Here is a 25105-nt window from a genome sequence, read left to right on the forward strand (position 1 = left end):
GTGTGCAAAGCTGTCATCAAGGCAAAGGGTGGTTACTTTGAAGAATCTCAAATATAAAATAAATGTTTATATGTTTAACACTTTTTTGGTTACTACATGATTCCATGTGTTTTTTCATAGTTTTGATCTCTTCACTCTGATTCAACAATGTAGAAAATAGTAAAATAAAGTAAAACCCGGGAATTAGTAGGTGTGTCCAAACGTTTGACCAGTACTGTTTGTAGTCATCTTGGAATTACTTTCTATGAAATAAACATCACATTTAAAAAAATATGAGTTGAAGGTACATAAACCTAGGGAAATATTTAATAATTGTATATTACTGGGGTAGTATTTTGTATCTCAGTTGTTAGAGCATGGCGCTTGTAACGCCAGGGTAGTGGGTTCGATTCCAGGGCCCACCTGGGGTTGGGGGTGGATGACGGGTGTTGGGGTGGCCCACTTATCATATCTCCGCCCTCAATGTTATCGCTACTGTGAGGACGCCTCTTTAAATTGCCCTCAACTCCTTGAGGCTGGCGCATTTTCTTTATCTTGAAGAGAGACAGACAGCTATTTTTAGCACGCTTTGGATCGGCAGCTTACATTTTAAATCAGGTAAATAAAACATTCTACAATATGTTTTACTTCTAGTCTAGGGGCTCTATTCTATAGTCTGCTTCTCTAGTTGCTGTGCTGCACAGACTGGAATTTAAGGGGCGGGCGTTGTGTAGCCTCTGTCGAATATATAACAAGAGCTTTAGTTAAAGGATTCAACCGGTAAAACAAGCGACTGGTTTGTGCGGGAATTCGTTCGAGGGCCATAATCTTCAAGGGATCAAGGTAGGAGTAATCCAAACCATTGCGGTGAACACAAAACTGACCTTGCATAGGGTCACGCCTGCGTGTTATTTTGACATATAATTCGATAGGCTGATAAGCGTGAATGTTGTAAATGTTATTTGATAACCTCGGTGTACTGATTTTTGTACTCATACAACGATATTGCATACAGTCTATGCCGACTGAATTTCGAGAGACGGTCTACCTCGTTTATTCTCTTTTTGTTTTCATTTGCCTATTCTACGCACTGAATCTACTGGGTATCCGTAGCGTCTGGGCTTTAAACATTGCTGAGCTGTTGCAGCCTACACCAAGCCAGGACATTTCACTACTTGCTTGGTATACACTGTCTCCGTTGCGCGCGGAATCCTGCTGTATGTAGGCTATACCAGGGTTTCCCAAACTCGGTCCTGGGGCCCCCCCTGGGTGCACGTTTTGTTAATGCCCTGGCACTACACAACTGATTCAAATAACTAGCTCATTATCAAGCTTTGATTGTTTTTAATCTGCTGTGTAGTCCTATGGCTAACGTGCACCCAGGGTGGGGGGCCCCAGGACCTCGTTTGGGAAACCCTGGGCAATACAATCGGTTCACACAAACTGGTTGACTGGCATACCCCGTTTATGTATCAGTAGCATATACCACTAATGGAGCACAAATGAGACACAAACGAACAGTGCTGCAAATACATTGGGATAAGTCAAATGCAATATACATTATGGCACTGTACCTACTATGTAATTACACTGTAATAAGACTGCTAATGTAATAACAAAAAATGAGTAATTATTGTTTTTTGGAGATTTCTTAGTATCATACTGTGGTATATGTTATTTACATGAATTTGTGAATATCGGCCCTATTATTAAAACGTTATTTTTCTTTTTAATCTCAGGATTATAAATCAACATGAGTGACAAGGGTACCATCTCACCAAAAGAGGAGGGGGCAGAGAAGAGGGGACGTGGAAGACCAAGGAAACAGCCACAGGTGAAAAGTGGTTCTGATGTAAGTAGCTTTATAAAACAACACCACCTTTCTTCTGTATGATAGATCATGTGTGACCAGGAAACACTCTGCCCTACTTGGTTATGGCTCCCGGGCCTAGTTATGCCCACAACAACTAGGGCACAGAGTTTTCCTGGTTAAGTTAACTGGTCAACCAAAACCTGACCCTGCAGCAGGTTTCAGAACCCACCGCAAAGCAGTAGCGTTGCCCGTCAGAGGTGTCTTATTCCTATGTAGTTTCACCATGGAGAACTCCTGACTCCATTGTGTCATTTCTCTTGATGTGACTTAGTGTAAAGAGTCATTGGATAGGTCTCTCTTTTTACCTTCCCCACCCCCTCCTCACCAGCCCTGGCTGTGTGCATATGTAATGACGATCAACCGTTGGTCTGGCAGGCTGTCATTGATATGTAACCTGAACCCCTTAAACCAGTGGTAACCCACATACCCCACCTCTATTTCCAACTGATTGGTTTATATAAGCGGAGTAAAAGCAATGATTGGTCCATGTTGCTGTCACTCTCCTGAGGGTGTTGTTGGTATTGGATTGCGTTGTTGCTAGTAGCTGCTGCTGTGAACAAACTGAGGAGGTAATAAAAACCTGCACCTCCATAATATACAGCCAAATGCATTAATCATGTTTATTTGTGTTTGCTGTTGAACTACCACCACCCCTGTTGAGTGATCATGTTAGCATTTTTGTTACATTGAATGTATTGTTTTGGGCAAATTAGTTTTGCAATTGATGCAACAGTTAAATCTGCCCTAGAAGTCTATTCTGAACACAGGTCTGCACAGTGGTATATTATCTTTGTGTTATACAATACCAATACTTCCTACTTACCTCTTATTCGCAACTACTATATTTTTGGTCTGATCTAAACCACTGTCATCTAAACCACTGTCAGCTTGTTACAGTTAATGGAACTTGGCAATGTGGCTGTGACCACCTGTTAGTCTTAAAGTAGCAACAGGTGTCAGTTGCACTGACCTTGAACAGTGCACTCTTAGTGTCATGAATAACAAAGTATTCCATGTAAGAAGCTGCGTGTCGTATCACATCATACATGGAATTAGACTAAGTTGTTTGCCCTCCATAAAAAGACACTTCCTTCATCATTACGTCCATAGTGTCAAACCTTCGGGTGCAACAACTATAGAACCAACATTTTATGTGTTGGCATCTTTGACTGTTCAAATGTAACGCTGTGCTGTCCACCTGACCATTTCCCATATTTTTCTTTCAGGAGCCCAGTGGGTCCCCTACCCCAAAGAGGCCCAGGGGAAGGCCAAAGGGTAGCAAGAACAAGACTGTCACCAAGGGCAAGGTAAGGCAATATGTTAGCCCTATTTTACTCAACCGAATGAATTTAACCTGCTAGACTGTCAACTAGGCTTGGCAGCCACCTTTCAGTCGTCCTGCAAAAACCACATTAGACATTTGATCGTGCAGGCCACTGTTGACCATAGATTACCATTAGGGTCAGATGGAACAGCTGTCACCAGCTCCTATAGTTTTAGTTGTCCCTATGGTTTTAACTTGATACTACCTTTAGTTTTCAACCTCATCCTCATAGTCAAGTACTAAGAAATAGTCATGTAGCCATGACTCTTGATTATCTTTAAGGATCACAGTGGTAGCTAATCTAATAGGTGTAAAGTATTTTGGGGTATCTGTACTTTACTATTTCAATTTTTTTGACAACTTTTACATTTATTCCACTACATTCCTAAAGAAAATAATGTACTTTTTACTCCATACATTTTCCCTGACACCCAAAAGTACTCATAAAATTTTGAATGCTTAGCAGGACAGGAAAATTGTCCAATTCATACACTTATCAAGAGAACATCCCTGGTCATCCCTACTGCCTCTGATCTAGCGGACTCACTAAACAGAGAACATCCCTGGTCATCCCTACTGCCTCTGATCTAGCGGACACACTAAACACAAATTCTTTGTTTGTAAATGATGTCTTAAGTGTTGGAGAGTGCCCCTGGCTATCAGTAAAAAATACAAAATAAAATGATTTGTATTTGCTTAATATAAGGAATTTGAAATGATTTATACTTTTACTTTTGATACTTAAGTATATTTTAACAATTACATTTACTTTTGATATTTAAAACAAAATACTTTTAGACTTTTCAAGTAGTATTTTACCAGATTACTTTTACTTGAGGCATTTTCTATTAAGGCATCTTTACTTTTATTCAAATATGAAAATTGGGTACTTTTTCCACCACTGTCTCACATCCTCCTGTTCAAAGGATGTCCTGTTAAGTATGATTTATAGGTTAACTGTAATTATTTTGGCCCTTTTCACCTCAAGTCTAAAAAATAGCAGCGCCAGAGCTTCCATTTGTAAGATCTTGGGTTTACTGGCTGCTTAAAGAGACGCCCATTTTTTCGGTTAATTCCCCCTGACTTCCTGTCCTCCAGCTTCCTGTAGCTTGTCATGCACAGTGTGGTGCAGGTGCAGAGGCCGCAAGCTGACATTACCCCCCAACACACAGCCCTAGTTCTTTTCTCCCTCGCATCACCATAGCAACAGACAAGTTCTATCCCTCGCCCCAACCCCCACGCTCCTCTAGGCGCTGTGTGTGTGTGTAGGAAAAGGATATAAGTGTGTATATATGCATGTGTGTTTATGTGCAAGCATGGTTGGGGAGTAATTGTTTACATGTAATCTGATTTACAAAAATACGGTAACTGTTACATTACCAGCAAAAATATTACTTTGAAAAACTACATTACTTATTGGATTACTTTTAAATTCAGAAAAGATACACCTTTCTGTTTTCTCAATGACATTCAATTCAGCATTGAACAAATGTTTACATTTTTAACACGTTTAGAAAGGAACCAAAATGTTTTTTGCAACATTCACTCAATGCACCCAAGGTTTTAACAAAGTGCAGGACAAGCCATTCCATCAGAACATGTTATTGGACAGCTAGATATAACTAGTTACATTTAGGAAGCTAATAGATTGCATTTAGTTAAAAGATGAGACATAATAAAGAAACCGTTCTGTTTTCTCAATGACATTCAATTCAGCATTGAAAAAAGGTTTTCATTTTCCCACGTGAGCGAGTCTGACCATAAGTCAGGAACCACTATGATGACACACCAAATGCATTTGATGGATCCCTTTTGTCTTCTAAAGCCTCTTAAGGTGAAAGTATTCTAAAAGTAACAGAAAGTATGGATTTAGGTAATCAAAAAGTTACATTGCCGATTACAATTATGGATATGTAACTGTAACAGATTACATTTAGAAACTAACCTACACAACCCTGTGTGCAAGGATGGATCTGAAGTGGGCTCGTTTCTTCTTGCCCAATTTCACCAGCTGTCTCTGAGCCCCAGACCAGGTGGCCAGCGAGCTGGAGTGCCCTGTGTGCAGTTCCTGTCAGATTCCCGAGATAATAGCCAATGAACCCAATGCCCTCAAACCATCTGCTTCCTAATATGAGTATTAGTGCCCTCTAGTGACAGAGGATTAGCAGGTTTCTGTGCAGTTAGATTCATTGTTAGTTTTTCTTCCCTCATTTTACAGAAGGCACCAGCAGCCTCAACTGCAGGGATGAAACGCAGGGGAAGACCCAAGAAAGAGGTAAGAGTAGCTCTTATTATCATAGGTGTTAATATTATCTTTAACTAATCCCCCCTTGACTCTGACTCACTCTTAAATTGTCACTGTTTGGTTCCCCTCCACATTCTCACTGCTGTTAGAAATCCCAAAGGTCTTAAGTTAGCATGCTTACAGCGAAATTTGGCTTGTTCGTAGAAACAAAAGGACCTAAACGAACAAGCAAACTCGTCGTCCCAGGCGAACTTCAACCCCAGCACCCCCTGTGATTGGTTGAATAAAGTTGTGGGAAGGTTTCCAGTGGCTTCTGCTTATCTTCCACTGCTCTTCCACCATAAAAAAAACATGGAAACCATTGTGTGCAAATTAAAAACGTTCAACTTAACCTTTTCTGTTTGCAACAACCAGCTACCAGGTGTGAAGTCAACTACACCTGGAGTCTGTCGCGTCCTCTTTGAAACAACGCACATTCCAGGTGGCACTGATAGCTCTGAATGAGGAATTGGCAAATTTTGGCCTAAAAACTGACCCGTGGGACACGTCTTCACGCGATTCTGAAGACAGCTGGGACGAGGTAAGCAATGATTGTTAATAATCTAGTTTTGCTTGTAGTTGAGCTTTGCGTTAAGGAGAATGTGTTCATTAGGTGTTTTGTGGTATTGAATTTGTTGTTGATGAAACTGTAACCCGTAGCTGTACATAACTGTACCTAACTATACTTTCATGATGACTCATGTCTTTTTCTTTATTTATCTTTAAGGGAGAACAAACCCCAGAGGAGACCTCGGACTCTGAGGGCCCTTATGTGCGCTATCTTTCCATTGTCAAAATGTATTCATTGTATTTACAACAGGGTGAAAAGATTGAGCAGGCAAGAGGGAGGCTAGGGAATAGTTTGCATGCAAGCTGTATGCTGGAAGCTATGGTTACATTTGAGGCCAGTTATCCGCCAGATCTATACAAATGTTTTAAGTCTATATATCTCCCGGGCCTGATTGAGAGCCAGGAGAAAGAGCTCATGGAAGTCTTGGCAAGCAAGCCTGCACTGGACTGAGAGACGTATTAAAGGATGCTATGCATTTCTGTTTATGCTATGTTATAGAGCTATTGAGGAACTGTATTTGCCTTACAGACATGCTGTTTATTGATTCGATATTGCACTGGAGTGAACCACTGTTACTGATCGGAAACACAGACCCATTGGTCCGTATTGTATGTGCTTTGTATTATGTACATAGTAGTTTATACATATTTACACATCCAATCTTCTGTTTCTTTTTTAATTACTATTGACTTCTGCACAAGTGTATGTTGAGTTCATTGTCTTGAGTGAGTCTTTGAAACCGACTAGGTATAGTTGAAAATACATGTTTAAGTTAAATCTATTATATTACATTTTTTATGGGCTTAACCACAATTTCATACATCACTGTTGACATAGTGATACATATTTCAATCCATTCAAAAATGTCTAGAATAAAGGAATTTTTGCAAAATTATAAAAAAACTACAGTTTAATCCGGCACAAACCAACCAAACTTTGCCTCCACTGTAAGCATACTCAGGCCTTAAATAAAATAAGTGTGAGTGTAGCCTACTCCCAGAAGCCTGTGTTGCATTGGTCACAGTGGGGAATGACCCATAGTTACCCACCTAACTGCGCTCTCTTTTTATGAATGAACTCTCCTGCACCAGAGTGGGAGGAGTTGGTGGGAGTTTGAGGTAGAGGGGAGGTAAGACGGGAGGGAGCGAAGGATGCCTCACCGTGTGACTCACCACTCAGATGAGTCACTACAGATGGCCAAGTCCTCCCCTGGGGGCTCTAGGGACTTTCACGCTGGTTTTGTTTATCACTCCTTCTTCCACTTCAATACTCAATGTTTCACTAGCAAGGCCACTGTACAAGTCCCTCCCAAATCCTAAAGACTCCCCTTGTTCATATTGCAAGGCATTTATTGTAGTTGAAAGATTGATGCACTTCTGGTGACTTATATTTGATCAGATCCCCTTTTCTTACTGTGTTATATTTGTGGTGTGAACCAGTAGAAACATGGGTTGACTGTGGTCTGTGTTTGGTGTCTTTTCAGGAAAAGGAGGAACAGGCAACCCAGGAATCATCTGAAGAGGAGGGGGAGAAAGACCAGTAAACTTGCAACCCATGCTACCTCACTCAACATACTGACTCCCTGTCAACCAGAGCTAGGCTGAATCTCCAATACCGGTGCCACCCCAACCTCTTTTCTACAGTTCACTTTCTTGCCTTCTCGCTAGAGGGTCAACAACACACTTCATCCAACCTCTATTTGCAACTGCACTGGAAAACCAATGGATGTTTCTTAACAAGCATATCTATCAAAGAATCACAGTACAGGCGATGGACAACCGTTTCTCTATGTGTATGTCGTGGTATTGCAAGTCTTTTATACTGGACAAAAATGTGTTCGGATGAGTTTTTGGACACGCTTCTTTCAAAAGACAGTGTATAGCACATTCTCTCGGCTTAGTGTTACTCATTTTTTCCCCTAACACCGGTATGTTGAGCTGGTGGGTCATATAAACTTGTTTTCTATTGGACAAGAGGTGAATTTTGCCTATACTTGCTGTTTTTAAGTGTGAAGTGCTTAATCTATCCCTTACATCAATTTACCAGCGGAGAAGCTGATATGGAGAAAATACAGTATGAGCATTAAATATATTATTATAGACATTTATAATCTCTGTATTAGACCTCTCCCTGTTACTTCTTTGATTGCAGAATTGTTCCTCCCCCTCCCATCCAAAATAAGCTGTCCCCTAACTAGCCTCTGATGTGGCTTGTGCTCATCTCCCTATAGCCTCTTCGGGGCTACACTGGAAAAGGCTTGTGTTAACTAAAGTGTACTGTTACTAATCAAAGATTTGATCGAACTGATTGTGTTTTATCGTGTTCCTCTGGGTCATAACATGCCCTCAAATACCTGAGTAATTGTGCTGCTTTGATGTCTACAAAAACTCGTCATAATAATGTCATAATGGCTTAAGGATGGGTAGGGATTCATTGATTGGGGAGCTACATTCTCTCAACACTCCAGGAAACTTTTTTTGAACTCTGTGGCATCTGCTGTTCCTCTTAATGTGGTCCTCCCAGTCTACAGCATTTGTTGCAACCCATGGCCACTTGGTCAGCTCTAGGTGAACTGTGTAACAAACTGTTTGGCCAAACTAAGAGCTGGATTGTTACTGTTGTGGCACTGTTTTATCCAATGGGTCTGTATAATAGCTGATCATTCCATTTTCCCTCTCACTGCTTTACAAGGCCTGTTGTGTGTCGTCATCACTTTGTACAGGATGTTGAAATATTCTGCTTTTTCTGTGAGGATAGTCAGTGTCTGCTGTCTACTCCAGAAAAACAATGTTGTTTTGTTTGTGTTTCTCAGTGTCAGGGATCTCAAGATCACAGTCCAGTTACTGGGTCTCTCCTCAAACCTATAAGCTGCTACAATCTCAGTTATAAAAACCCGGAAAACTGCAACGGGCCTGACAAGGCCCAGAATCTCATACCTCACTTGACGACAGCTTACTTTAAACTTTCCCATATTGCATTCTTCAACTGGTTTCAAATGTACAATGTCAACTCTGGCAAGTGTGTGAGAAATGTTTGTATTACGTGGTCTTTTTTTAATCTGACTGTTATTTGGTATTTTAAAGACTGCCTAGCCTAGCTACTAGTGAAGGTGTGCTCTCACACCCCCCTCTGCTCCTCTTTGTTTTTAAAGCGAGCGTACAGAGACGGGTCACAAAAATGTGTAAAGTCATGAAGATCTGTCAGCTTTGCAAATTTGTGTTCGCTGACTGGTAGATTTAGACGGTGTGTTTTCTTTTTAATAAATCCTACTTCTGGTGCACTGAAATGTTTGCTTGATTCAGATTGTCATGTGTGTGTTTAGTGACAAAGACTGGGTGTTCTCTCCAGGTTATTCTGTTGTAGACCTCGGTGCGGCTTTGGCACCAGGCGCTTTTCCATGTATGCATTACTCAATGGCACCCTATTCCCTTTTATAATGCACTACTTTTGACCAGAGCCCTGGTCAAAAGTAGAGCACTATATAGTTAGAGTGCCATTTGGGATGCATGATGCTCATGTGGAACTCCGGTAATTACATATATCCATTCACAGCTGCAACTATTTTGACTATGTACCAACATCATCCATGTTATGTAATTCATTCATGTTAATGAGATGGGATCATTCTTTTTAATATACAATGTCTATATTTCTATTGCGCACTATGACAATTTGTATCCAGAAAGGGTCAATAAATACAAGAATTTATACTTTTTTTTGGTCATGCCTTGTCCTGCATCCTCTTCACCGTCTTTTGAGAATAACTTAAGCTAGACTAATGTATACTCTAGACCTATTACACAGTTTATAATTGGCTTATCCCCGCTCTTTCAGTTTCTCCAATTGTTACTGATATCAAATGATTAAAGACAGGATAGGAACTCCTTTCCATTTTATTTTTGCTTTACATCCAGACCATCTATAAAAAGTCCATATTCTCACTAAGATGCATACAAGTTTACTTCATGGACAGACAATTAGTGCTTCAATTGAAAAGCAACAAAAATAAATCAGTCTTGAACAAGTGTGCAAAATCTTGATAAGTAATGTCAAAATTACATGTAGAATTTGTATTTTCATCAGTCTGTCCTGTATTTTCTTTTCAGAACACACTCCGCATTTTAAATCGAATGCATTGTTTCATTTGCATGGGAATTAACTTTATAAATAGTGGAGCGTAATACATAGCTGTTAGCATTCAGGAAAAAGTCAATTATTCAAGTCAAAAGTCTAAATTCCACATTCAAATGAATGGAAATACATTATATATATATTTCCCTGTTTAAATTATTGAGTGGACTCCTACATACATAGACATGCGCTGATAAGATGGTTGATTTCAAATGGGAGCCTTCATCTCTCATCCTGAATGACATTCACAAATGCAAGGAGGAAAGGTGGGTGACCTAGACTAGAGCACATTATACAAGGATGAATCACTGTTCACTCATTTCTTTAATGACACATGAGGTTTCCTGCATACAGTCAGGCCTATGACATTCCTCTGTTAGAAGAACAATAATCCTGTTGCCCTGTCTTCCAGACAGGACATTTTTAGGGCAGTAGTCACAGCTAAATAATGGAGAGGAGTGGGTGGGGTAGGGGAGGCTGGTTCACTATCTACATTCATTGGCCATTATGTGACATCCCAGATACAGCCAGAGGGTTCTCTCTCTCTGCACATCCTATTTCTGAATGTGATGTTTGAAACAACTCAAGTGAAACAAAATAGAGAGAGAACAGGAAACAATCTTGCTCTCTCTTCACCACCGTTTTATCATCACATATCTGGATGATGACGAGAAGGAGGTATTCCTTTGGTTGCTTTGATTATGGTATTCACAGTGCAACAAACAAGGGAAATTGCAGGACTCAAATTGATTGACTGCACATCTGTTTAACTTATGACATTGAGTAGTGAGGGACATAGTAACCTAATTTTACATCACTAAAAATAGTAGTACAACGGGAAGTCTCCCACCCAAGGTCAAGGCTTTGCTAATCTCACTGGTATAGTACTACTTAAAACAGTAACAATGGACATTAAGGCAAATGTTTCAGTAACACCCACATAATCATACACACAAACACAGTTTTAAAAAAAATGAATAAATAGTCTCAAATAAATAATGTCCACTAGTAGTTAGCCAACGTGCCGTGGTTTTGGGTATGGCTTTCGTGAAAACGGGCATGGCTTCAGAGGTTCACATAATAACCAACCTCCCCTTAGCTTAGAAGCTGACGCTGTACAAAGTAAATGCTCCAATAGAGATGGTGATGACTGATGGATGATAATGACAAAGATGATGATGCAAACGTATGACAGGCTGTTCCCATTTCTCATGCTTTTCCTAAAAAAAACTTTGTGTTTAATGATTGACAAATCTGGCATCTCAAGGGTTAACTCCACTGATCTGTAGGATGGCACAGATCGATGTCCTGCTCCAACACACTCATGCATGGGCATCTTTCATCAACAGGGGACGTTGCTGCTGGTAGGACCGTGCCCAACCCTTCACCACCTGAAGACACATACTAGATTTTAGATCAACTCATCTTCCTCATTGCTGTTGTATTTGAAGTCAACGCCTTGTGCAAATATCTTGAGTGACTCACAAAGTGTGCCTAAAGCTGAATTGACTTACACCCATGTTGGAAACAACAGATCAAGCTCCAACAGATCCAGCTCAGAGTTTTTCCCCCATGTGGACGACACAGAGTTTATACCGCACGCAAATGTAAAGTGATAGCATGTCAGGTGACAAAATGGTCTGGAAGAATCAGATAGAAAGGCATCCAACACGCAGTCAGACTGCTCCGTACTCTAATTCACATATAAGTGAGGGTACTTAGTTGTACCGCCTCTCTGCAAAATAAACCTACCTTTACATGTGACCAAGTTCTCAAATAAATGTCTACATTTGTAAATATCATCATTCATAAAATCTTCCTAAAACACAGCAAAGATTATTCTACAGCTCTACATTCTTGACTGATCTTTATTTTATTTTTTAAATTTACAAACAAAGATGAGCCACAAGTTGCTCCATTTGATACTACTACATCAAAGATACTGGCCAGCGGAGTTTTTCAATATTTTTTATATCTCAGTATTGTTTCCAATGGGAGCAAATTAAGCATAGTGGGCAGAACAAGTGAGGTGGGCAGAGCCAAGCACGGGCTTGCAAGATCTTATTGGCCCTTTTTAGCATTCATTTCCATATTTCCATTAGGGAACGCCTTCTTTGTAAAGTGTGAATGTGCAATAACTCAAATGTGCCTTTGGACTCCTCCTAAACAATGCAAGTTCTTGAAACTTTGGCAAAGGGTCAAGTCTACAAAACTTAGTGCACGCTGTTCATAAAATATTGTCATTTGACAAATGTCATCTAGCCCCATCTTCTCACATTCCCCACCACTGGACTTCCTCTCATCACCATACTTGGTGGTGAGTAGAAGTTCTGAATGGATGCTACAGATGTAGACATCCGTCTCCTTCCTCTTATCTGTGACTACATTATGTAAAAAAGGCCTATATTTATGCGTGGCCAATGTCGCCATCTAGTGTTTGTAAAAGTCACATTTTATTTTTCGTATGGAATAAAAGTGCCACATAGGGAGGGATCCCAGATGTTACTGCAGCTTATCAATTGATACATAGACAAAGACGAGGGTTAAATCATACCTTAGTATCTTCCTCTTTCCACAGCATTTCCTGTTCAACTTCATGTAATTCTTCTGAGGGGTCGTAGGTATAGACTGGAAGCAACTGGTGCCGGAGCCTGTCAATTCTAAAACACACAATAGGAAAGGAGTATACCGTGACATGGTGACCAATGTAAGAAGACTCTTTTTGGACATTATTGCAGGAATTCTGGGTATTGTTCAAAAGGAGTTGGCCAATTTAATAAGCAACCATACACATGCTGAGAGCAATAAAGAAGAGAATAAAATGAATTAATAAAAGCAAGTTACCTTCTCTTCCTGCGCACATACATCACCTACAATTAAAGAAAAAGTTTTTTTTTTTAAAAGCTGTAGCTCATCAAAGTAGTAATTCTTCACTGTATCGATGTAGGCCAACATGTGATGTCCCTGTTAGCCACTCACCACAGCTGCAGCTATCCCGATAAAGGTGATGAGGAAGAATGGTACCAACACGGAACTGACTGCCACATCCCCGTCTATGATGGCAGGGGGCTGAGTAGTGCTGTTCATTGCATATGTTTGGGTGGAGGGTGGGACAGGCAGCAAATCCCCAGTTGGAGGGAGAAGTTGGGCGGCAGCAGTCCTCTCCTCAACAAGTTAACTCCCAGTTGTTTTTGTCTCATCCTTGTTGTTCATGTGACTTCCACATGGTCTCTCTTCCTTCACAAATCAGTGTGAAATATGCCTGAGGGAGGCAAAAGACCAAAAGGTCACATGCTGGTAAGGCATATACAAAAGAGGGAAAAAAGGCAGAGAAATCCTAATCCAGATATGATATAGATCAGGGCTCAACATACAGGGCTGCCCGCTGGCCAAGGGAGGTTTTGGAAACCCTCCGGGCGAGTCGATCATCCACATCAGTGGCCCACTTCAGCCTGTGGAAAAAATATTGTAATAATGCTATTTTTCAATCTAGGTTACTGTATAAAAATGATGAAAAAACAGATGAATTCCTGAAGCTCTTAGTTTGTTATGTAGATTAATAATCACACACGCCCATACACAACCTAGTTTGTTATGTAGATTAATAATCACACACGCCCATACACAACCTAGTTTGTTATGTAGATTAATAATCACACACGCCCATACACAACCTAGTTTGTTATGTAGATTAATAATCACACACGCCCATACACAACCTAGTTTGTTATGTAGATTAATAATCACACACGCCCATACACAACCTAGTTTGTTATGTAGATTAATAATCACACACGCCCATACACAACCTAGTTTGTTATGTAGATTAATAATCACACACGCCCATACACAACCTAGTTTGTTATGTAGATTAATAATCACACACGCCCATACACAACCTAGTTTGTTATGTAGATTAATAATCACACACGCCCATACACAACCTAGTTTGTTATGTAGATTAATAATCACACACGCCCATACACAACCTAGTTTGTTATGTAGATTAATAATCACACACGCCCATACACAACCTAGTTTGTTATGTAGATTAATAATCACACACGCCCATACACAACCTAGTTTGAGCGGAATAATCCGATGGGGAGCAAGAGCGCGCAGCTCTCAAATGGTTGTCACTTTGAGCAGCTCAAATCAAAGTTTATTGGTCAGGTACAGCGATGTTATAGCAGGTGCAGAAACATGCTTGTGTTTCTAGCCCCAACAGTGCAGAAATACCTAGCAATACAAATAAATAAATACACACATAATCCAGAAAATTGAGAAACATCATAATGAGCAAAGTCAGAGAACAGAAAATAAAAATGTATAATGTACATAAATATAATGGTGTGAAAAGACAGTATGGACAGTATATGGATAGAAAAGGTGCGTACAGCAGTAGTTATATAGAATACAGTATATACACCTAAAGTTGGTAAAACAGTATGCAAACTTTATTAAAGTAACCAGTGTTCAATAACTATGTACACAGGGCAGTAAGGTGCAGGGTAAAGTATCGGGTGGTAGCTGGCTAGAATAGTGACTAAGGCTAGTGGTGACTGTTCAACAGTCTGATGGCCTGGAGATAAAAGCTGTTTCTCAGTCTCGCCTTCTAGATGGTACCAGAATGAACAGGCCGTAGCTCGGATGGCTGTGGTCCTTGATGATCTTCTTGACCTTCCTGTGACACCGGCTGCTGTAACTGTCCTGGAGGGCAGGGAATGTGCCCCCGGCAATGCGTTGGGCTGTGGTTGCGGACAGTGCCGTATCCGCACCAGGCAGTTATACAGCCCGACAGGATGCTCTCAATGGTGCATTTGTAGAAGTTTGTGAGGGTCTTAGAGGCCAAGCTCAGCTCAGCTCTATTTACTCTTAGATAAAAAATAAAAAAAGATAATTAGAGTCAAAGTAGACATCATACAAGACTACAAATCACTGCAAGCTCCTGCACGTCATCTCTTACAGAATTGCCCATTTAAAAGGAATTTAGCCAATTTTTTAATTACAAAATTTAGCTAACATTAGATAGTTAATCCAGTGATTCTTACCTTTACCTCAATTCAGCAGTCTCGTCCAAATCATCATGGCATTTGTAGGTCTTTATGATTTCCACATTATCAGCTAATTATCATTTCATTTTGGGGGGGTAAATACAGGTCAATATATTGATAAGTCAACTTGCCCTAGAGAGATTTACACGGTTATCAAAACACCATGCCAGGGTAATCCTACACGAAACATAGCCCTTATTTTAGCCGTTTCTAAAATCCACTATGGGAAGAATCCATTGTGGAAAAACGATTGGAACCATTTCCTTCTTTGACCACTAGGTTGTATGGGTATTATGACTCATTCTATGGTACTCTATTTGGATATGCCCTACAATTCTATGGTCATGTGATCCACACAATGTCCATACGGGTGGATTTGGGTAAAATGCTGCTCATGTTGAGATCTGATTTCGTGAAATAACACTCATACAAATAATTTAAAGATTCAGATAAGAAGAATTGAATGAATCTGCGCAGCGCCCAGGGCGACGCACGTGAACAAGCAAAAAAGCTGCTGCTGGCCACCACCACCGCACGAGTCACGACACCGGGTTGTGTGATGGTTTCTAACTACTAGCCACTACTACTAATCCGATATTAGCTAGCCTATTATCTTTATTTCTTGGTTCGTTAAAGTTGTTATGCAAGCAATGTCATACATCGTGCGTTTAGCTTACTAAATTGAGCAGCTCTAGCTAGCTAGCTGTCGCATACCAATCTGACAGCACAGCTTATTGGCTGGCGCAGCTCAAGTTATTTTTACATTTGGCTTAAAAATTGCAAGTGTTTTAGAAGAGTATCACTTGCGGATAACCACATTGCTAGCTCTAAATTATGTGTCCAATTTACCATGATTAGAAACGTAGTTATAATGAACACTCACCGAATGTTTTTGCTCCTCTGTCACTGTGAAGCTAACCAGGAAGAAAACAAAATAGCACTTTGATTGACAAGCCAACCCACGAATGCAAGCAATGAGTAACGGATGGAAGCAGCCAATGAAACGTCTCTGGAACAAACAGAGGATGAATGATAGCTATGCCCCTGATGAGTCGGTAGGTGTCGCCAAACTCATACTGTACAGCATTCAAGTACTGTCATAGCCACTTAAACTCTTTGGTATACTAGTTATGTATTGTGTTTAGTTTTCATTTTTCTTTTTTGGTGGATAGTTGTATGGTGGGTTGAGATTTAGTTGTAAGGGTGGAATTAAATCCTCTATCGACTAGGGCCAATACTTTTTTTCTGGCCAGGTAATATTTGAGTTTGAGTTTGAGTTTATTTTTATTTTTACAGGGACAGTGCACATTAATCAACATTTCAGTAAAAGTGCCGGTTTTAGCCAACCGGCTAATTTTCAACCGCAGTCCCTGGGCAGGTTATTAAAAACAATTACAATATAGACAATAGCAACATAGAACAAGCAAGACATAGCATACAGACAGAGCAACATAGGACAAGCAAGACGTAGCATACAGACAGAGCAGCATAAAACAAAAAGCAGCAAGACAGGGATCAAGAAAAACTCCAGAGCCCAATCAAATGCAACAATATTGATTTATTTTTCACTGGGCATATTGAGGTGGAAATGCCTTTGTGTTGGAGTAGCTTATGCATGCATGTATGAGGGGCTAGGCATGTATGGGGGATGGGGGCTGGAAGAGGTGGTGGGAGCAGTGAGAGAGTGGAATCTCACAGTATTTCCCTACTTCCAGGAAAAAGACTGCTGGAATTGCAATTCCATTTTTTCTGAGTGCAGCTGCCTTTGTGCATCCCTCTCTCACCCTCCCTTCCTCCGGCTCTGCACCACCAGTCCCCTCCCCTCACTAGACCCTAGAAAACAGAGAACAAGCTTGTGTAAACAGATGTCTCTTTCTGTCTCATAGGCAGCCAGTTCAGAGAACATTTGAAATTATATTGTAAATGGGGAAAGAGAGATGGAGATGCATGACAATTGGATCATGTAATGGATCATGTTTGGTAATTAATACAAATAACTACAGGCAGACACAATGAGAGAATATACATAGGGCTAATAATGGACAATCCTTAGTCAAAATTGGGGGGAAACAAACATGGAGCCATAGAGTAGGTAGACCATGGTGACTTATGGTGAACATTAGGAAAAATATGTGTCATTAGTCAGGGATGGAGAAAGCTACAGGACTGTTCCGCTAGGACTGACTGGAATATGTTCTGAGATTCACCCGATGTTATTGGGGAGTTCACCACGTCAGTCACAAGCTTCATTAAAAAGTACATCGACGACATCGTCCCCACAGTGACCATACTTACATATCCCAACCAAAAGCCATGGATTACAAGCAACATCCGCACTGAGCTAAAGGCTAGGGCTGCCGCTTTCAAGGAGCAGGACACTAATCTGGACACTTATAAGAAATCCCGCTACGACCTCCGACGAGCTATCAAACAGTCCAAACGTTGATACAGGACTAAGATCGAATTATACTATGCCAGCTCTGACGCTCGTCAGATGTGGCAGGGCTTGCAAACTACTATGGATTACAAAGGGAAACCCAACCGCGAGCTGCTCAGTGGCGCAAGTCTACCAAGCTAAATGCCTTCTATGCTCCCTTCGAGGCAAGCAACGCTGAACCATGCACGAGAGAACCAGATGTTCCGGACTACAATGTGATCTCCGTCGCCGATTTGAGTAAATAGGTTAACATTTACAAGGCCGCGGTGCCAGATGGATTAACAGGACAGATACTCAGAACATACGCTGACCAGCTGGCAGGTGTCTTCCCTGACATTTTCACTGACTACAGGGAACGGATGGCCGTGCACGCCCCTATCCACGTCGAGGGGGCTGTGGTGGAGTGGGTCGAGAGCATGGTCCAAACACACCAACACGGTCGTGAAGAAGGCACGACAATGCCTCTTCCCCCTCAAGAGGCTGAAAAGATTTGGCATGGGCCCTCAGATCCTCAAAAAGTTATACAGCTGCACCATTGAAAGCATCTTGACTGGCTGCGTCACCAGTTCGTATGGAAACTGCTTGGCATCCAACTGCAAGGTGCTACAGAGGGTAGTTCGTACAGCCCAATACATCACTGGGGACGAGCTCCCTGCCATCCAGGACCAGGTGGTACCAGGTGGTGTCAGAGGAAGGCCCTAAAACTTCTCAGACTCCAGCCACCCAAGTCAAAGACTGTTTTCCCTGCTACCACATGGGAATCAGTACTGATGCACCAAGTCTGGAACCAACAGGACCCTGTACAGCTTCTATCCCCAAGCTATAATAAGACTGCCAAATAGTTAAATGATTAACCAAATAGCTATCCGGATCATCTGCATTGACCCTTTTTACACTAACTCTTTTGACTCATCACATGCACTGCTGCTACTGTTTATTATTTATCCTGTTGCCTAGTCACTTTATCCCTACCTATATATACATGCAGTATCTACCTCGTACCCCTGCTCATCAACTCAGTACTGGTACCCTGTGTATATAGCCAACTCATTGTGTATTTATTCCTTGTGTTATTATTTTTTCTGTTATTTCTATATTTTTCTCTCTACATTGTTGGGAAGGGCCTGTTAGTCCACACCTGTTTATGAAGCATGTGACAAATAACATTTGATTTGATTTTGAGGGGATGGAGAAAGTAAAGAGCAATCATATTTGGCATGAGTAAGTTTGTCCTAATGTAAGACCTCAACTCATGTTGGTGCTGGGGAGATGAAATCATCTTTTTACTTGTGGGTCTAGGTAAACCTAAATGAATTCAATACATCGACATGTACTGTACATGGACTTGTTGCTCTGCTGTTTTTGCTGCAGTTTGAACCTAGAATAATGTGATTATTTGGGCAGTTCTAAAGAGCACTTCTACGCCGAAGTAAGAGGATGAACTCTGAAGAAGTATATTTGTGTTTATTCAATCTACAGTAAAAAGGTCATAAATGTATTTTCATTAATCATACCCGCTATTTCAATAATTTACAGAACAGTGCGTTATGTTCAAGGTCAGGGTCCTCTAAGAAGTCCCTTACTGGGAAGTAAGCGGTAGATAAGAGTGTGTAATAAAAAATAACTGTAATAAAGAAACAGAAGCCATGAATGAATATGGCAAATTATGAAAAGTGATTGTTAAAAATTGTCTTATCCCACACCCTGTCTTTCTCTGTCTGTCCATCTCTCTTCCGCTCTCTGTAGTTGGGGCTTTGAGTGATAATCATCTAGGGGTGAGTTGTGGTTGCAGCAGCCTTCAGGAATCCTTATTCCAGGAATGGTGAGTCACTCAACAAAAACACACACACTCAGACACACACACACCTCTGCATTAGTGATATATCATATGACTACAGCATAAGCCCCAACCTTTGCTGTGCACTCATGCAGTATCTCTCTGTAATGACGTAAACTGGGAGTGGGGAGATTGTTTTTGTACAATAATCAATGAATGTCCATGTTGAAATTAAAGGAAACAACAGAGAACCTTCATCAGAGAACCTATGGGTGAACATGGGGTCAAACAGAAACAGGCTTAATCATTCTGGGAAAGGTAAAAGAGGGCTTACAAGTGCAGAACTCCTCCCCCCTCCCCCATCACACACACACACCCTGCAGCAAACACACACACACACACACGCCCTGCAGCAAACACACACACACCCTGCAGCAAACACACACACACACTATTGTTCGTAGTTTCTATGGTTTCCTTAAAGAGCACTGCATTTTTCCCTGTCTTTACTTTCCTAGAAAGAGCGGTGAGCTGAAGCTGAGCAAACCAGGTCAAGAGATGAATCAAAATACTGTCATAATGCACCTTTGCTATTCTCAATCATTCTCAAGAGGCAGATACAGGGACAGGTATAAAATGGGCAGTTATAAAAGATCACATTTTTATTACAAAATGGTTTATCGAAAAACATGTAATTGCTCTGTGGCAAAATAAATAGATGAGGCTTATACTTGATTTTCACATTTAAAAAGCAGAACATTTCATGGAAACACAAATAATGGTCCATTAATTTTGCATATCTTCTAGGTTCATTTGGGTTTATTGTAGCCTCCCATAGGAGGCTTATAGTAACTAATATGTTCTGGAACGTATACAGTCTAATGACTAAAAACAACAATTCTATATTTAATTTAATTTAAGTCCAAAATTATAAACAAACAGAGACAGTGATTTTTTTTTTACCAATACAAGATTTTAATGCTCCCTGTTAAACAACTTAACCAAAGTATAACCACAAAAAAATAGAAAACATGCCACACTCTCTCGCATTGCATTCTTATATTGTTTCAATTGGCCAATTCCCCCGACCTTAAGACATAGATCAGTGATCATCATAAAAAAGAACAACAATATTAATGGAGTTAATTTGGCTACTGTCACACATGAAAACAGATCAATGTCAAATCCAAATAGCTCTGCAAAATGGTCGCAAATAAACCATGATAGAAAGCACACTCATTTACACATAAGGCAGTGTTGAAGGTTATGAGGAAGCTTCACAAGCAGCATTTTGCTGTTTGTTATTGTGTTATTCCTCAGTTCAAGAGATGGTTATTTCAGCATCTCAAAGATCTATAAGGAAACCTAAGTTGGACCTGAAATTGATTACCACAATGACAGTCTTTAAAAAAAAAAAACGTTAGTGAGATCAGCTGAAACTACACAACCTTGATAATGACCAAGTTACACTCCAGGATTCAGAAAAAATAGGAATGAATAGGACACTCAGATCAGCCACTTTTGCAGCAAGACTATGGTCCGGAAATCTTTATGATTCATATGAATTTTCATCACTATATTAGGACATTGATCGAAATTGTCAGATTTAACAGTACAATTCAGGAGTATCAAAAAATCTGATTAACATTTCCTACAACACAAAAGGGTATTCCAGCAAAAAGTCCCGTAGCCGCCTAGGCAAGGGTAAGTCCTGGTGACAGCGAGAATGCTCGTTGATAGTGATGCGGCAAAGGTGCTGGAGACTAGGGGAGACTTTATGGAGGGGCCGGGTGAGTTTGAGCTGCAGAGTTTTCTCTGTAGGGACCGAAGGGTTACCCCCGCCTGTGTCATTTTGAGTGGCCAGATGCTTGTAAGTCAGGGCATAGTGCTGCACCAGATCTACAGCACCCTCAAAACGCCGCAGTCGTGGCCGTGCCACAATTACAGAGTCGAAGCCAAACATGCCAGTGGCGTACTCTATACGGAGGTGTGTGGGGCCAAGGCTGGTCTTCACAGACAGGGTGAGGAGGTATCCCTGGTAGGAGCTGTCCCGCAAAAGGAAAGTCCCCTCTGGAGCATCAATCAGAACCTGCTTAGCCTGAGCAGCTGTCAGGAGGCCCCAGTACCAGCCTGCAAAACACACAGAGGGGAGCATGAGCAAGAGGGAGAGGGACATGTAGCTGGAAATATTAGATGCATAAGTGTGCATTACGTTTAGTCTGTCAAACATTCCTTACATAATGTCATCTGAATTTAAATGTTAGGCTACATTCATGTCAGATATAGACAGATATAAAGTTTGAATAGTGAAAAAAAATATGTAACATGACATTTCAATCGGCTGTAGGTCTAATGCAATATGGTTGTTGTCTGAGCATTCTAAGGAGACAGAAAATGTGTTCACAGACAGCTGACTACAATAGTCCATAAATCGAAATGTAGGCCTACAATAACGAAAATATGCCAACCTGACTCCTGAAGGTGAGACATGGCTCTTTGCAACCGTGCGGCATCCTCTCTTGACTCAATTCGACGTGGCTCCAGCTCGCTGTCCTTTAGCCAGACTGCATTGAGGGATTTGTCGGGGGCACTGGTCGGAATAATCATTGGGCCTGAAGGCAATGGTACACCGGAGGATTTGGGCATCCGATGGTTCTCAATCTGTTTTAGACACCTAGCTGTATGTATCCCATCCAAAGTCTTAAAAAGAACGTTAACATACACACAAATCAACTAAAGCTCATACATACAAATTGATAGGAGCCTAATCAGTTATATAAAAATTATTTAAAGAATTTCCATTTCCAAAAGCCAGACATTGTGACGCCTAGCCCTATAAATTAACTTGTGTTAGCATCACTCCATGATTTGAATAATTTGCTGTGTTGAATAGCCTATGCGTCCTATATGTGTCCAAATAATTCCACTCACTACATTAACTACTATGGTCGTTTGTCAAATCTTAATGGAAAATACAGTATGTCTTAGACTAAAGTTGTAGGCTCACATCTAGGCCTATAATTATTTTTATAAAATCGGCTTTTGAAATGGGGCTATTTCTCACCTTTACGAGCCTAAGTGCGTTCTTGAAATCCCCAGAGGTCTAACCCTTGAAACAGCCTTTTCAGAAGATCTTCTGCAGCCTAACTCCTAGAACCAAATGACACTAATTAGGAATATTTCACGTTTTTCACAGTTTATTTAAATGTTTCACCATTCTACATGAAAGTTGTCTAGTTTGCGCAACGGTAGTCTGGATACATCCTATAGCCAAACATAGACTTAAATCGCCGATAGCCAATATAGAACATGCAATGAGATTCAGTAGCTTACTACTTAAGATTATGTTGAATAGGCTAAATGCTGCGAACAAAATATGATGCCGAATCTCTCAATTCACGTCTTCTTGGCGCATAAACCACTTTTTGGCATAGAAACCGCATTACAATTAGGCTTCTTCTGTATTGGAGAACATACATTCAATAACGCAGAACATTTATATTGGCTGCTGCAACTGATCATTCATTTTACCTGCACTGGTTAAACAGTTCATGTCCTCAGCAATTCAAACTGAAGCCTTGAGCCACACAGCGCAACGAAAGATCTGGAGCACTTGTTTGGTATCCTGCATGATGTATGATATTTTCAGGGATATATTAAACAAACAATCCACAATATGTCACGAGCTGCCCTCTAAATGCACGACCTGGCAGTCTATCAGTGTGTACTCTTTACTAGTCTAGAGTCTGGGCACTGAGTTTTTTCGTTTTGCATTGTTTCCTTTCCTAGTTTTCCTTGTTGACGGAGCGCTCGTCTTTCCAGGAACATTCCCAGAAAGAGTGGTCACGTGTGCATGATATGGTCTCAGTTCCACCAATCCATGGCCCAAACGATGAAGTCACCCACAGCCAAAGAGGGAGCGGAAAGCGGTCTAAGGCCCACTGAAAGGTGTATTCCGTAAAATGTCCGATATGACTTTACATTATAGCTCGGAATAGTGATAATAACATGGTAAAAATGCATAGCCTATTTACTTATAATGACCTATTAATGAAAACATGAATTTCAGTAGGCTATAATTATATTCTTATTTCATGGAAATAAATACACCATACAGCTAACTGCCAAAATAATGGAAACACCAACATAAAGTGTCTTAATAGGTGGTTGTGCCGCCAGAACAGCTTCAAGGCGCCTTGGCATAAATTCTACAAGTGTCTGGAACTCTATTGAAAGGATGCGACAACCATTCTTTCACGTGAAATGCCATAATTTGGTGTTTTGTTGATGGTGGTGGAAAACATTGTCTCGGGCGTTACTACAGAATTTCCCATAAGTGGTCATTTGGCTTGAGATCTGGTGACAGAGACAGCCATGGCATATGGTTTACATAGTTTTCATGCTCATCAATCAAACCATTCAGTAACCACTCGTGCCCTGTGGATGGGGGTATTGTCATCCACTCCCATCAGGATAGAAAGATTCATCATACAGTAGGCTGAAGGTGATCACTAGAATGGCTGTGTACTTACTAGCGTTTACCTTGCCCTCTAAGCGGTTGAGTAAACCTAAACCATGCCAGGAAAATGCACCCCACCACCATAACCGAGCTTCCAGAACCCTCATTTACTCAAGTGTTTCCATTATTTTGTCAGTTAGCCTACCAGTACTGTGTGCTTGTGTAGACGATAAACAATACTACTTGGAATTGCTTTATACCTAAATCAAATACAAGTTTATTGGTCGTGTACACCGTTTAACAGATGTTATAGCGGGTGCAGCGAAATGGTTATGTTACTGGCTCCTAACAATGCAGTAAAATGTAAATCAAGTAGGCATACACAAATAATAATAATAATAACAATGTTTCATAGCCTACCTTATACCAAATTTGAGGATGAGGGTTGGCAAATGATCCTTACCATTATGCTTTGTTACACAATTATCTGTTACAAAATCCTCTTCTTCTTGCATACTTTATTTTTTCTATAGCCTTAATCAGACATTCTTATGAAACATTTACATTAATTGCATATTTTCAGGACAAATTTAAGCAACGTTGGCGTGGATTTTAATGTAGGCATAGAGTACAGTCAAATCTGTGCATAATTTAAATACACTGCTCAAAAAAATAAAGGGAACACTTAAACAACACAATGTAACTCCAAGTCAATCACACTTCTGTGAAATCAAAATGTCCACTTAGGAAGCAACACTGATTGACAATACATTTCACATGCTGTTGTGCAAATGGAATAGACAACAGGTGGAAATTATAGGCAATTAGCAAGATACCCCCAATAAAGGAGTGGTTCTACAGGTGGTGACCACAGACCACCACCCAGTTCCTATGCTTCCTGGCTGATGTTTTGGTCACTTTTGAATGCTGGCGGTGCTTTCACTCTAGTGGTAGCATGAGACAGAGTCTACAACCCACAGTGGCTCAGGTAGTGCAGCTCATTCAGGATGGCACATCAATGAGAGCTGTGGCAAGAAGGTTTGCTGTGTCTGTCAGCGTAGTGTCCAGAGCATGGAGGCACTACCAGGAGACAGGCCAGTACATCAGGAGACGTGGAGGAGGCCGTAGGAGGGCAACAACCCAGCAACAGGACCGCTACCTCTGCCTTTGTGCAAGGAGGAGGAGGAGGAGCACTGCCAGAGCCCTGCAAAATGAC

At 40.8% G+C, this 25105-nt stretch overlaps 3 protein-coding genes across 9 annotated transcripts; 1 reads left to right on the top strand and 2 right to left on the bottom strand.

Annotated features, from left to right (window-relative positions):
- The first annotated feature begins 460 nt into the window (after positions 1 to 460).
- On the top strand, positions 461 to 9745 carry LOC109869314 (high mobility group protein HMG-I/HMG-Y). Of its 2 annotated transcripts, none has more exons than XM_031804455.1 (5): positions 461 to 822; positions 1719 to 1831; positions 3079 to 3159; positions 5395 to 5451; positions 7515 to 9745. In XM_031804455.1, the coding sequence occupies exons 2-5, from the start codon at positions 1733 to 1735 to the stop codon at positions 7572 to 7574; spliced, it is 297 nt and encodes a 98-aa protein (XP_031660315.1). In that variant the 5' UTR covers positions 461 to 822; positions 1719 to 1732; the 3' UTR covers positions 7575 to 9745. The 2 variants fall into 2 exon arrangements, with proteins under 2 accessions (XP_031660315.1, XP_020314975.1); XM_020459386.2 differs by having other exon boundaries at positions 461 to 597.
- Positions 9746 to 9906: 161 nt separating this feature from the next.
- LOC109869315 (small integral membrane protein 29-like) lies at positions 9907 to 16189 on the bottom strand. Of its 6 annotated transcripts, XM_031804453.1 has the most exons (8): positions 16100 to 16158; positions 15214 to 15286; positions 14242 to 15036; positions 13537 to 13614; positions 13142 to 13424; positions 13007 to 13032; positions 12717 to 12822; positions 9907 to 11553 (listed from the first exon to the last, which is right to left on the bottom strand). In XM_031804453.1, exons 5-8 carry the CDS (start codon positions 13247 to 13249, stop codon positions 11485 to 11487), a joined length of 309 nt encoding a protein of 102 aa, XP_031660313.1. In that variant the 5' UTR covers positions 13250 to 13424; positions 13537 to 13614; positions 14242 to 15036; positions 15214 to 15286; positions 16100 to 16158; the 3' UTR covers positions 9907 to 11484. The 6 variants fall into 6 exon arrangements, with proteins under 6 accessions (XP_031660313.1, XP_031660314.1, XP_031660312.1 ...); XM_031804454.1 differs by lacking the exon at positions 15214 to 15286 and having other exon boundaries at positions 16100 to 16146; XM_031804452.1 differs by having other exon boundaries at positions 15214 to 16142.
- A 3880-nt stretch (positions 16190 to 20069) lies between these two features.
- LOC109869316 (suppressor of cytokine signaling 2) lies at positions 20070 to 23271 on the bottom strand. Its single transcript, XM_020459389.2, has 4 exons — positions 22962 to 23271; positions 22495 to 22580; positions 21899 to 22130; positions 20070 to 21560 (listed from the first exon to the last, which is right to left on the bottom strand). Exons 3-4 carry the CDS (start codon positions 22074 to 22076, stop codon positions 21082 to 21084), a joined length of 657 nt encoding a protein of 218 aa, XP_020314978.1. The 5' UTR covers positions 22077 to 22130; positions 22495 to 22580; positions 22962 to 23271; the 3' UTR covers positions 20070 to 21081.
- Positions 23272 to 25105: the final 1834 nt, after the last annotated feature.

The sequence above is a fragment of the Oncorhynchus kisutch genome, linkage group LG24 (genome assembly GCF_002021735.2).
Source record: "Oncorhynchus kisutch isolate 150728-3 linkage group LG24, Okis_V2, whole genome shotgun sequence".
Classification (NCBI taxonomy): domain Eukaryota; kingdom Metazoa; phylum Chordata; class Actinopteri; order Salmoniformes; family Salmonidae; genus Oncorhynchus; species Oncorhynchus kisutch.